This window comes from Ursus maritimus, unplaced genomic scaffold (genome assembly GCF_017311325.1).
Source record: "Ursus maritimus isolate PB19 unplaced genomic scaffold, ASM1731132v1 scaffold_1, whole genome shotgun sequence".
NCBI lineage: Eukaryota > Metazoa > Chordata > Mammalia > Carnivora > Ursidae > Ursus > Ursus maritimus.
Genome location: NW_024423343.1, coordinates 58,863,051 through 58,877,509, shown reverse-complemented (window position 1 = coordinate 58,877,509; position 14,459 = coordinate 58,863,051). Strand labels below are relative to the sequence as shown.

Below are 14,459 nucleotides of genomic sequence, written 5' to 3'. Positions count from 1 at the left end.
TTAAAAAAAACCCAACGCTACCTTGATTCCTAAATCAGAGAATATTGATTATCTACCTTCTCTAATGACTTAAAGTCGTCGTATTCCTAGTCCATCAGTTACTGCATCAAGATCTAACGTAGCTGATTGTTCTATCTTCCAATGCCTCCCACACATTACTTCTTTTACCAACAGCCTTCTAGTTTGGTTTTGCCGCCTCTCATTTATTAGGGCTGGAGAAACCACATAACTAGGATTGTTGGAATTATATTTGTAAAGCAAAGTCAAGTGCTTCTCTTTGGGGCTAAAGTGAAAATCTTTAATAACTACTATTTCAAGTATTCAGAGCCTTGGCCCCTTATTTTTGGCTTTGCAGCTCACCACTGAGGTTATCACTACTTAACTACAATATTTCCGACCTATGTTACTGAGGATTTCTTCTCCTACACCTATGTATTCTCCAGCTATACCTATGCAAAGAAAACAGCTGGGGGTCTTTGAAAAAATAAATTCCTGAGGCCTGGAGCAAATCTATTTTTTAAAGGCTTCAAATCATTCTGCTATGCAGTTAGGTTGAAAACCACTATCCTAGCCACATTTATAGTTCCACCGTAGAATCTATGATGATAATAATGCAAAGGAAAAAAATCCTATTGTGACTCGGAATGTTACTTCATAGGTATCCCACAGCATAAAGGATCTAAAATAACTGGTCTATACTTGTCTGCCAGTCTTGTTATTTAATATTTTCTTCATGAAGACAGCAGTTATGCTCTATAAACAGTTTGAGATGAAAGAATAAAATATTTGGTTTATCATAAAGGAAATTTGAAACATATTAACCTGGAATAAGCTTTTCAAAACCAGCATAATAAAAAGCTTAGATACACTCATTAGAATAATTTAATGGAGAGGGAATCCATGCCTAAAATCTAAAAGAAAGAAAAAAAGCTCGTCTACTCTGACTTGCTTTCATCTGTACAATCTCTTCAAAGCTCAATTAGCCAAGCTAAATATGGCAAACCCAGATATTTACAAATAATTTGAGAAGCGGCCTATAAAAAGGTTTTATCTGCTTCTTGTTTTGTAAATTCTGTACCACAATAAGTGTGTTTTCAGTTTTTAACCAAAGCATCTGATACCTAAATATTTAATGTCTGATTGTGATCTCCGTTGGCAGAGATCTTTTAAAAGCTCATTATGCTTCCCAGTATTGTAGTTCAATAAATTCTATAATAAAAAGGAAAATAAATTAATAATGGTTGATGAAAAGTCAAAATGAGACCCTTGGAAAACCCTTGGCAAAAAAAAAAAAATTGGCACACCAATATTTCAAATAATATCAGTACATATTTTATAAATCTCAACTATCACAATATGCTAAATTTATTATAATCCAATTAGGTGCATCTATTACGTACAAAACTGAATTTAGTATGTGCAAGAAACCATCATTAAAAAGGTGGAAAACTACAGAGTAGTTATCATGATCTTATAGGAAATACATTTTTTTCTATCAAGTTAGCTCAAGTAACTACACAGCCATCCATTATGTTTCATTTACACCTTGTAAAAAAAAGTGAGCAATTAATAATTGGAAACTGATATTTTTATTTGAAATCTAACAAGGGAAAGAGTAGGATATTTTAACAAAACCTTGAGTATAAGCCTAATTTTGATTCATTCATAGAATAGCAAAAAACGGCCCACCCAAAAAGATATTACTTTTTGTTCTTTTTATCACTATAATAACAACACTAATTTTAGACTGTAGAGATTTACTATCTCCCAAAGGGTGAAAGTACTTTACCAAGTACTCAAGACCTGTGCCCTAATGCAGCCCTTGGACGCCCAGTGTTTTTCAATCCTCTGTAAATAAACACCCTGGTGAGACCATCAGGAGGATGCTTTCAACAATTCCTATCCACAGTGAGACCACACTGCACTAATTTGTCAGTCAATCCCCTGTGCATACAAAGGTAAGATGGCCATACTATGGACAAGACAGAAGACTTGCTACAGGTCTCATCGTGAGATGGGCAATAAGCAGAGTAATGGCCCAGCTTCCTGCCCACCCAAGAATATGACTCTCCATCATTCTTTAAGTCAACAGCTCCAACAACTCTTTGGGATTGAACACTCCTGCCAGGAAGATTTTAAGCATCTAACCCCAATATATGATTTCATTTATAAATCATATACATAGCTCCATTGTACTAATAATATCTATATAAATCTAAGTAATATGCTTTATTAAATTACATATAGTATGCAATTTAAACGTAGACAAAAGTAGAAATTATTAAAGAATGAGATGGAATAAAATGGTTCTTTAAAATTTTTGTTTTCATTTATTAATCCAAAAATCTTTTTGGTACCACTTCAATGTATTATATTGACTACATATATGCTTCAGTTTGTTTTTTAAACATTGATTGAATAAAGTGAAGCTAACCAGTTAATTCTGATAATCTGTTTCAAAGGTAACATAGTTGAAAACACAATGGATATCTTCTCGGCAAAGATGACATTTTTGTTTTTGTTTTGTTTTAAAGATTTTATTTATTTATTTGACAGAGAGAGAGACAGCCAGCGAGAGAGGGAACACAAGCAGGGGGAGTGGGAGAGGAAGAAGCAGGCTCCCAGCAGAGGAGCCTGATGTGGGGCTCGATCCCAGAACGCTGGGATCACGCCCTGAGCCAAAGGCAGACGCTTAACGACTGAGCCACCCAGGCGCCCCGGCAAAGATGATGTTTTTAACATCACATATTTTGAAGAAATTCAAGTAATGGCATTTTAGCTTAGATTTAAAAATCTTTTAAAATCAATGTGGCTATTATGCTACCTTTTGAACACACAGCAAATATGGGTTGTTGTTTTTTTTGTTTTTATTTAAATTCCAGTTAGTGAACATACAGTGTAATATTAGTTTCAGGTGTACAATATAGTGATTCAACACTTCCATTCAACACCCAGCGCTCATCACAAGTGCACTTCCCTTAATCCCTGTCACCTATTTCACCCATCCCCCCACTCACCTCCTCTCTGGTAACCATCAGTGTGTTCCCTACAGTTCAGAGTCTGTTTCTTGGATAGCAAATATATTTTTAACTTTTAAAAACATGCACATAAAGCTTTTTTCCAAAATGGAGTTTCTCAATCACAAAACTGAGTGAAAATAAGCCTCACTCTCATAGATTATTATTTCTAACCATGTCTCCTTTCAAAAGAATATGTTGAACTAAAACTCATAGACTAAAAGGGCTGTGATCCCAAATAATAATCAAGTAACCACTAATTCTTATTCATATGAAAAGTCTCTCCTCTGTTCAACCACATATATTTTCTTTACCCTCTCTTCCTTTAAAAATGTTTATAAGCCCTACAAAAGCCTATGAAAACTGAAGGATTATAGTGTGCTTTAATTCTTAGCTAAAAACATCTCTATAAATACCCAAATGCCTAAATGCCTTTTAGCCTCCGCCCTTATTAAATAGCACTTTTTTTTAAGTACAATATATGGTCAGTAAGAAGGTTTTTTTAAGCTTAACTAGCACTGTAACTTATGGTTCACTTGTATTCAGGTATGTAAATTAATTTAATTAATGCTATGGATTTCACTTCATGAATATTCATAAGTAGAAATGCTACTGTAGCTGTCATTCCTGTTAATGACTGTGTACTGAATTTTTAGCATTTAGGCTAAAAGAAAATACTCAGCACTAAGAAGATCGCCTACCGTGAGCAAATGGACCAAAGGAAAAGGCACTCTTCCTCTTAAGGTTATGATTATGATCATGAAGGTGATATTTAACAAGATTAATTAAGTGTTTTTCAAAGCAAAATAAGAGTTGAGAATCTTAACTGATTTTTAACCTGCTCCCTGAGCATATGTGTATGATAAGAAAAGACTTGAGACCTCATTTGATAGTAGAAAGTTCTTATGGTTTTTTTGTTGAACATGTCTCGTTCTACAAATGAGCATTAGGTAGGGCAAGATTGTGCCTGTGAGCAAGTCAAACTAGCTGCCCAACACACGCTGCTTCAGGCTGTGTGCCAACCCAGTGAAAAGAACTGCCCCTTCAAAATAGCACACTATTCGTGGAGAGAAGAAAAGGAAGGAAAAGCTGAAGATTTTTATACTGAGCATACAAGGGGGGAAGAAAAAGCCTAGATTTTAATACCTACTGAAATGTATGATTGGAATGGCAAGTCTAGGGAAGATAAAACAAAATTCTTTGCCTATAAATCACACCTGGATTTGAATTCAATATTCTTGGCCTTATAAAACAAGATCTAAGTGTCTGTGTGGTTTTTTTTGTTCTGTTTTTTAGATACCACATGTAAGTGAAATGAAACGCTATTTGTCTTTCTCTGAATTAGTTCATTTAGCATAAATGAACTCTAGGTCCATCCATGGTGTCACAAATGGCAAAGTCTCATTCTTTTTTATGGCTGAATTACATTCCTCTGTGTGTGGGTGTGTGAGTGCGTGTGTGTGTACGTGCGCGCGTAAACACACGCGCACAGGTGTGTATAAGTACCACATCTTTCTTATCCATTCATCTACTGATGGACACTTGGGTTACTTCCATATCTTGGCTATTGTAAATAATGGTTGCCAGAGGGAAGGCGGGTGGGGAATAGGCAAAATAGATAAAGGGGATTAAGAGGTACAAACTTCTGGTTATAAAATAAACATGTCACAGATTAAAAGTACGGCACAGGAAATATTATGAATAATATTGTAAGCTGTATTAATAGACATATTAACACTGAAAAATAACTCCTTTTGAAATGCAATTTTTTATGCTTCAAGAGCAAATTTTTATAAATGTACAAAATGCAAAATTAAATTCACTAATCTCTTCAAATATTTCAATGTCTCAATTATTTAATAAATTTATTAAATTTTATAAATCAATGAACTGGAATAAATCCACCTATTTTTTAAAGGAACTGAGAACATTCAGTGGAAATAAACTTTGATGGCAGCAGATAAGAATTTTTTGCTATTAAAGAAGCTGAACTGTTATGCGTTACAGGTATATTTTAATCTGCAGTAAGCTTTATTCCATTCCAAGCAAAGAAAGTATTAACATCAAATGTAGATATAAAAGCAATATTTTCCACTTTCAATCTACTTCTCTAACTAAAAAGTTCTTGTTTATTATGTAAAGTAGAACTAGAAATTCTAACTAACTTCAGAGGCAGAATCATCATTCCATGGAGCTCAAGTAGAAGAAAAATTTCCTACCAAAATTTCCCACTTACATGCCTATCTTTCACTAGCACATAATGGCTCTACACCCATGTGGCAGCAATGAAGAAAAAGCAAACTTGGGCTCTTTCTATGGCGTGCCCATTTAGTCTTTTTCTCTCTCTCCTTGGTTCTGGTCTTCTTCCCCGTCTTCCCACACCCTTTCAATGACTCCTAGGGCACCACAGTCTCCTAAGTAATCATGTGGGACACCGGCCTCATCTATTAGAGCAGGGAAATAGCAGGAGGACAGGGAGTAGCCCTCCTAACCCTCACCCCACACACAGAGCCATGTGACCATCACTACAACTGAGGCTGCCTCTAAGTACTACAGAAGATAAGGGTTTCAATTTAAAACAAGACCTAAAAAAAAAAATACTGTTCCATTCTACTCTTCCATGTAGTATCACGGGGTTTATTTTCCCACTAAGATAGTATTTTTGAAATCAGAAATGGGACTGTATTAACTTTATGGGACTCAGAGCTATTGTTTAAATCATCCTTCAAGAAAAAAATGCTAATATTTTATCAAAAATGTAATAATAGTTAAGGTTTTCTTTCTGTTTCATTCATTACATAGTTTTCTTGTGTTATTATTGTAATCTATAAAGCACAATCTCATGAAAGATTTACTTCATTAGAAGAGCGTTTTGTATTTTAAAAGCCCAATGATTCAAAGTGAACTTAATACTAATATCTAAATGTCACTATACAAATGAAAGGAAAAGACTGCTTGTTCTAGGGAGAAGGAAGTCAAGCCCATGTATGTTTGCACTCTTATCTTCCTTATCTTAATAGCTAAAAGAAAAAAAACCCATAAATTTTGTTCCCCATAAAAATACTCCACGAGGGTGGGGGGTAACAATTCTATAAAGGTAATCTTTGAGCTAAGTAGAGTCTTTTCCTGGAAAGTAGTTTTTCATTTTCATAGCGTTCACAGGCTCTAGGCTGTTGTGTACCTATGATTTTAGCATTTTTGAAGGTGATTCTATCTGTGAGACTCCTCCTACCTGTCTCTGAAGTTCTGCCAGGTTGTAAGGTAAGGCCCCCTCGGCCAACGGGGCTATTCTCTCAATATCTGCCAAAGTCAAGCGCCTTCAGGCAAAAACATGGGAAAGGAAAATTGTTAGACACCAACAAACTCCTCATACCAAGATCATATTTCTTCAGAAAAAAAGGAGCAGAGAAAAGAGCTATGCTTTAAAAGTAGTATTTCTCTATTTACCCATATCATTTTTTAGTGGGAAAAAAATCTCCAGGCCCAGGTTCCCACCACAAAAAGCAAAAGTCCCCAGAAAAATAATGTGGAGTACACGATTTAATAAGACTCCAACGATAGATAATAAAAGAGCTAATATTACCAGAAGCGAAGTATAGACATTGACAGTTCATACAAACTAAACGTATTCCTTTAGCGTACATATTTAATGCATAGGTACAAAGTACCTTGAGAAGGATAAACACAAAACTGATAAATATTAGTGGCCTTTAGTGAAAGGCACAAGTAGAAGAGAGACTTTTTACGCACAAAGGTAGAAGAGAGACTTTTTACGCTTTTACTCTTTTAAGCTCCAAGTTTAGAACCATGCACTACTGTTTTCAAAAAATTTACTTAAAAATAAGTATGTTCCATGAACGAGGTAGGTCACTTCAGATCCAGTTTTGAAAAGCACTTTTTTGAAATCGTTTATTATCATGAAGGACGCTCAGAACCTTTGCTAAAAATGTGAATTCTAGATGGATGAGACATGGACTGATAGTTCATGTCAATCACCAAAGATGGGCTGGGATGTTTATTATCATCTCCAGCCCAACAATTCATTATGTAGCGTGAAGGCAATAAATCACCCAGGTATACTCAGCTTCTATTAGTCCTCAGCTCCAGGGTTAAAACCCATTTTTCAGATATTCCTACACTTAAATAAATACTAAAAGCATCTAAAAAGACCTTATTACTTAATAGAGCATAAGTCCCCTATCCCACAAATCCTGCCAGAGATGAAGGTTTTTCTTTGGGGATTTGCAAAAGAACTTTGCAAATTAAAAACTCACAATGTACTTTGGTTTTTTTAGTCTGTAAAATGGAGGCATAAAACATGTGAGCTTGTCCGTGATGGTAACTATGATGATAATGTCACAGACATACTTCACAAAAATGATACCCTCTAACACAAAATGATATATACTATTCAGTAAAATGACCATTTACAATGAACCAAAAAGATTATAAGACTCCTGAACATGTCCTTCAGTTTATTTGATAAACTTAGCCAAATTTTCACAAGTCTCTTACATTGAATCGAGTCCAGATGAAATCAATTTTTCCCATCCCTCTCTTACCTCTCACTTCCTCCCACTCTCATTTTTCTTCCTTGACCAATTTCCCTCTCTCAGGCCCCTTAAGCTAACCTTGCTCTTTTCTTTTATCTCCCTCTCTCCATCTCTTCCCTCCCTTCCCCCCACCCTTCCTTTTCACTTTCCTCTCGCCCTTTCTCTCCAGCCATCTTCCTGACCTAAAGGCCTGTCTTCCTCTGTCTCTCCCTCCTCCCCTGTTTCTCATATTGCCTATCTCTCTTCTTGGAATTTGTAGACTGAATAGACTACTGTTAAAATGAACTGAAAGCATACCTCTGCTTTACATGTTAAAGGAACCATCCTATAATAAGTATCATAAAGAAGTATTTGAATAGTTACCCTGTAGCATTATATAAGTCTGCAAGTTGGTAGAGGATATCAATTTCTAGTGGAGTGACCTGTCCATAGCGTATGGCACTCTGGGCAAATTCCTCTAGAAGAAAAAGAAGGTATTTTAAAATCTTAAAAGATTCTTAATATGCTTCTACTCTAACCAACCATAATCTGAAAGCTAAAGGCATCTTAGCATTATTTTAAAAATCTAAAACTGAATTTAAATACCTAAGTTCAACTATGAAATTCTGAAAGCTGGCAAAAGATAAAATGTTAACATCATGAACAGCAAAAACAGATCAATTAATTTCAAAGATAAAGCAATCTCTTTAGAATCCTCTCTCTTGTATTTGCTTTGGTATCCAGGGTTACAAGATAAAAGAATTGGCTCTTCTCCAATCACCTAAAACACCCTACTACAATGTAGCAAAAAGAATGGGCTTGCCCATCTTCCTGTGGCAACTCTTTCCTAGAACAAACAAGCTGCCGCTACACTGCCCCTGACCGGTTTGACAGCCTGCACCAAGGTTCTTTTCAGAACTGTCAAAGCCACTTTTCCATTCTGACCCCAGCAGCCCATTAATTCCACCTGGATTTTTGGAGACCACTAGGGCCCAAATAAAGCATATACACATAGCAACATACTTTCTAGATCTGGCTTCAGAGTGGTAAACAGATCAACCTCATGCCCTAGATAAAGAAAAGCAAAAATGCAGATTCAAATCAATGCATATTTTTAAAATCTTACCCTTTGTGACTTCAACATCCTTCCTTGTGCCGGCTAGGGTGCTATATATCTTACGAACAAGCTCCATGTTATTCAGTAAGGAGTTAAATGCATTGAAGTACGAGAAGCTAACCTGATGTGAGATACTTCCTCCAGCGGCCTAGGAAATGACAATACAAGAAGTTTGAAAAACAAGTGAAAACAAAAAAACGTATAAGGACGCTACACTTTTCCCAAAGAAGATCCAAAGGAGTCCTCATTATTAAAGTGATTAACAACCAGTCCATAAGTACAGAGTATCCTACTGAAACAGTGCATTTCACGCCCTCAGGGAGGTCTATGTAATTTAGGTTTTAAGGAAGAAAGCAACATCTGGAAGTTGGACTTCACAGTTCATCTACCTATAAGGTCAGAAACAACAAACACAATTACCACAGATCAAAAACAATGGTTTATTTAAACAGGATTTTCAAGATCCTCAACTATGGAACTCTTGCTAGTCCGGCGTAATTCAAACACAATGTACAACATAAGGAATATTTTTTAAACTTGCTTTTATTCCTATACACATACACAAAACCCGGTGCTAACTTTACATTTTAAGACTATTTCACTATATCAACTCTCCTAACCTTTTTTTTTTTTTAAAGGCCACTGTTATAATTAAGATATTTAACAGTCTGTGCTGGGCTCTGAATCTACATCATGAAAGGTACAACCACCAAAAACTCCAAAATATGTAGGGACAATCTAGGGAGGATTAATTCACCAGAAATTACATCTTTGGTGGAACGGTGCAGAAGAGACTCGTGCCTGTGGAGCAACGGGGGGCAATGTGGCCTTCATTACTTCTGCAGGGTGAGGAGCTAAGTTCTCCCTCTGCCCACCAGTTGGACATAAACTCAAAAGACAATACTTTTCATAGTTTGTAAAAGCCTAATTTCTAAGCCAGGAGTCAGAGGAACCCATATGATTAAAAACATTCTCTATTAAAAATTCAAGGAAATACTTATGGAAATACCAGCATGACCTTAATCATAAAGGTCTACTAAGAACAGTGTAGGTAATGATGGGCAAATGCATCCACCCCTCACACACATACCTTAACCCAAATATAGATGATATGTGTATTAGACTGAATTTGGATGCCAGTGACCCAAAAGCAGAACTCAAATTATTTAATACATTCCTTCAGGAATTGAAATGCCATTTGGTAAGTTGAAGCTATAATAGGTCTATGTAACCCAATTGGAAAAGATTAAATGGGTCCCTTTACTCCAAGGCACTGAGCGAGTCCTTCCCTCAGGATATCTCCCCCTCCTCCCCACAACTTTCCTCCCTCTCTCCCTTTCTTTCCTTCCTTCTCTCATATTTTGGCTGGGGTATGAGGTAAGGGTTCAGGGAGTGCGAGATGGGTGTCAAGGAGGTGAAATGTGTAGGACAAGGTGACATGCTCCATGTTCAAATTCACTGAAGAAAAAGAACAGAAGTTGATCTTTCTACCCTGGTCTAAATCAGGGATAATGATCTTCAGCTGAAACAACAAAAGCACTCATTGGCTTCCCTCCATTTAAAACAAGCAGCAATCAAAAACTTATACATAAGTACAATGCATGAACAAGAAAACTGGTAAGTGAGGAAAGTTTCACCACTCTTTGTGAGGAAGTGAATGACATCAGTTTGCTATTGGTCCAGATGATTACTTTGTAGAGATTAGCAGTTTGACAGAACAAAAAAAGAAAAAAACAAAAACCGTCTGGTCCATGCAGACTGAATGCACAGGTGAAGGGGCAGAGAGAGGAGGGAGCCACAGAGGCTGATGCCCACATATTTCCTCCATACCTTCTGCCACGGCCATGGTTATTAAAACAGTGTAGAGGCCAGTGATGATTCCTCTAGCAAACAGCACCCTGCAGGCAACAAAGGAAGGAGCCATCTTTATAGCAAGGCTTTGGGAGCCTGGTGGGATGGAAAGAGCCAACGTGATAGCAGTAGTGTCTGAGAGAGGTACTGCCACTGGAAAAAGTAATTACACACTCTTGTCTACAGAGTGTTTTCTTTAGCTGGACTCTATAAATGGAAATACACAATTTGGAAATATATGAGAGCAAGATGGTGGCTCTGAAAAAGCTATGATCCGGAGAAAGACTGTTCACCATCACACCCACCTCCCTTACACATACCTGTTTACCTTCTACGACCAAACAAAAAGTTAGAATAGTTAAGAGTCCAGTGGGTCCAAGGAAGCAAGCCAGGACCCAGTGGTTCAAATTTTTAAGGAAATAGAAAATGAAGTACTTGCTTTCTACTTACTGAAACTAAATTCTCCTCCACAAAGGGAGTAAGCATGTGAGACCGAATGGTAACCATGATGTCACTGAAATCCAGACCAGAAATCATGCCACTTTTGCTTTTGTCTTTGAGCGCAAAGGCTTGTCTTGCATGTTCCAATTGTAGCTCCTAGAGAGAAAAGTTAGAAATAGGACATTAGATTGGTCAAAGCACATCCAAATTGCATGTTTTGAAAAAGGACATTCTTCCCCTACGTGCACTTATACAGAAATCAACACTGTACAGCTCTGAATTTACAATAAAACTTTTGATTTCTTTTAAAAGGAACACGTTTTCCTGAAAACGTACTACACACTATTCCTCAGAAGAACAAAGCACAGCATGGCAATAAAGAAAAGGGAGGAGGAAAAGACCCTTCATTTACCTGAAAAGTTTCCAGCACTGAAAACTGTTCTGTGCTTTACTTCGACTTTTAAAATGTATTCTGTCCTACTTGAAGGCATTCTTATCCAAGGGTAATTTCTGAATTAAAAATTTAGATTCATTTTCAGTATTTCAATTTAAATACTGCAATCGTAATGTCTCTTTGTCCCTCTCAATGAATTAGAGACTATTTTTCAAACAATTTTTAAAAAATGAACTTCGTGAGAAACTCTACTGACTGGTAAGGGCAGTACTTAGTAATTCTAACATGAAAGTTAGGAAGAACAAACCGATAACTAGCGTTCAGCTATCACTCTGTCTTTGGGCGGCAGTTACTCATAAACTGTAAAATAATCCAGAAGTTTGCTGAACTTTCGAACTAGGGGGCAGCCGATTTTTGTCATAAATGATATCAACAAGAACAATAAAATGTGCCAGTAATACTCGAAACACTATACAAAAGTCAAAACTGGAGCATTTCTGCCCTGAGGACCCATAACATAATCCAAGTAAATCTGTTATCACAACATAATGTGCTATGGATGCCATTTTCACCCTATTTGCAACTCTAGAAATAAAATTCATATCTAAATACCTAAATATTATTCACAGATACTGCAATTTTCATTACCATTTATTTATGCAAGCCTACACATCAATGTTGCTTTTTTTGACATTTAAAATAATTTTGGGGGGCGCCCAGGGGTACATTTGGTTGAGCGTCCAACTCTTGGTTGGTCATGATCTCAGGGTCGGACTCCCTGCTCAGTGCAGAGTCCGCTTGGGATTCTCTCTCTCACTTTGTCTCTGCCCCTCCCCACTGAGCGCACATGTCTGTGTGTGTGTACTCTTTCTCTAATAAATGATCTTTTTAAAAAACTAAAATAGTTTTTGGCAGAAGTCTCACCATTTTACTAATTTATTTTCCTATGGGTCTGTGATAGCTCAGTAGTAATTCAAAGACATTTAAATTACCTTAGGTGTTTGTCTCATAACTCAGCAAACTATGTATTTGTTTTATGTGGCTTTCTCTCTTTGCATGATATTTAACAATTTTTTCACAATATGATTTTATTAATAAATAGTATGAATGCATCAGTGATAACTGTGAACATTAAATTCTTTTAAACATCCATGTCTTGGCTTTAATATTGTAACATCGGACTCTATAGCACTATAACTAAACATGAAAATAGTTCCCATTTCCATACACAGGTGTTAAGCTATAATACCATTTACATATTATTATGGACAAGGTTACCTTTGGAATAATATTCATTTGGACAACCACAATTCAATGAATATTAAACCAAGCAAGAAGTGGGCTATGTTCAATATGCTCTAGATTTCAGGTTGTAATATTTAATGTCATTTAAAACTTAATTTTCTTTTTTTTTTTTTTTTTAGGATTTTATTTATGTGACAGAGAGACAGCCAGCGAGAGAGGGAACACAAGCAGGGGGAGTGGGAGAGGAAGAAGCAGGCTCCCAGCGGAGGAGCCTGATGTGGGTGGGACTCGATCCCGGAACGCCAGGATCACACCCTGAGCCAAAGGCAGACGCTTAGCGACTGAGGCACGCAGGCGCCCCAATTTTCTTATTTTCTTTAAAGGGACATATTTTTTTTTAAGATTTTATTTATTTGAGAGAAAGCGTGTACACAGCGTGCACAGAAGGAGAGTGAGCAGAGAGCCCGATGTGGGGCTTGATCCCAGGACTCTGAGATCATGACCTGAGCCGAAGGCAGACATTTACTGACTGAGCCACCCAGGCATCCCAGCAACAGAACAGTTTTTTTTTTTGTTGTTTGTTTTTAAGATTTTATTTACTTATTTGACAGAGAGGCAGCGAGAGAGGGAACACAAGCAGGGGGAGTGGGAGAGGGAGAAGCAGGCTTCCTGTCGAGCAGGGAGCCCGATGCGGGGCTCGATCCCAGAACCCTGGGATCATGACCTGAGCCGAAGGCAGACGCTTAAGGACTGAGCCACCCAGGCGCCCCAACAAAACAGTTTTTAAAATATTTTTTCTTAGCAGTTTGGCAGGCTAGAGACAAGTATATCAAAACTACTAAATCTTTCAATAGTCATAACTTAAAAAAATTAAATGATAACATTGAGGAAAACATGTAAACATGTAACATCTATCATCAAACATCTAAATGTTTGGATTTTCTTGAAAAGAGCAACAGGAGTGGAGAAACTAAAACTTAACTGGTAAGTACAAAATAAACAACCAGCATGATTTGACAGTTTTCTTCCCCCCACTTTTTTTAAATTTCAACTCTGAGAGAAAATTGACAAAATCATAATATATTTAAAGTGTGAAACATGATTTGATATATGCACACACTGTGAAAGGAGCCCCACCAAGTTGAATAACACACCCAACACCTCACACAGTTATCCTTTTTTATGAGAACACTCAAGTTCTACTCTCTCAGCAAATTTCAATTACACAGGGGCGCCTGGTTGGTGTAGTCGGTTAAGCGTCCAACTCTTGATTTCAGTGTAGGTGGTAATCCCAGGGTCCTGAGATCGAGCCCAGCGTCAGGCTCCGCTCTCAGTTTGTAGTGTGTTCAAGATTCTCTTCTCCCTCTGCCTCTCCCCACCCACACTCTCTCTAAAATAAAATCTTTTTTAAAAATTTCAATTATACAATAAAGTATTATTCATAGTCACCATGATACACGGTACATCCTCAGACCTTACTCATGTTATAATTGAAAGTTTGTACCCTTTTCCCAGCTTCTCCTGCTTTCTCTCACCACACCCTCCCCAACCCAGCCCCTGGAAACCACTATTCTACTTTGTTTCTAGGTGTTCAACTTTTTTTTAAGATTCTACATAGAAGTGATACCTTGTAATATGGCTTTCTTGTCTGGCTTATTTCAGTTAATATAATGCCCTCCCAAGTTCATCTGAGTTACTGCAAATGACAGGACTTCCTTATTTTTTAGAGCGAATAATATTCTAGTGTGTGTGTCTCTGTGTGCGCATACAGACACACACACACACACACACACACACACATTTTCTTTATCCATTCATCCGCCAGTGGACACTTAGGTTGTTTCCATACCTTGGCTATTATG

The 14,459-nt window shown here is 37.0% G+C and overlaps 1 protein-coding gene across 5 annotated transcripts in view; it reads right to left on the bottom strand.

Moving 5' to 3' along the window:
- SLC25A12 (solute carrier family 25 member 12) overlaps positions 1 to 14,459 on the bottom strand; it is a 91,198-nt gene that overhangs the window by 29,555 nt on the left and 47,184 nt on the right. For all 5 annotated transcript variants that reach the window (XM_040643925.1, XM_040643932.1, XM_040643930.1 and 2 more), the window contains 4 exons: positions 10,968 to 11,114; positions 8,676 to 8,814; positions 7,934 to 8,027; positions 6,250 to 6,334 (listed from right to left, as the gene is read on the bottom strand). In XM_040643925.1, the coding sequence (XP_040499859.1) occupies positions 6,250 to 6,334; positions 7,934 to 8,027; positions 8,676 to 8,814; positions 10,968 to 11,114 (465 nt within the window). The remainder of the gene's footprint in view (positions 1 to 6,249; positions 6,335 to 7,933; positions 8,028 to 8,675; positions 8,815 to 10,967; positions 11,115 to 14,459) is intronic.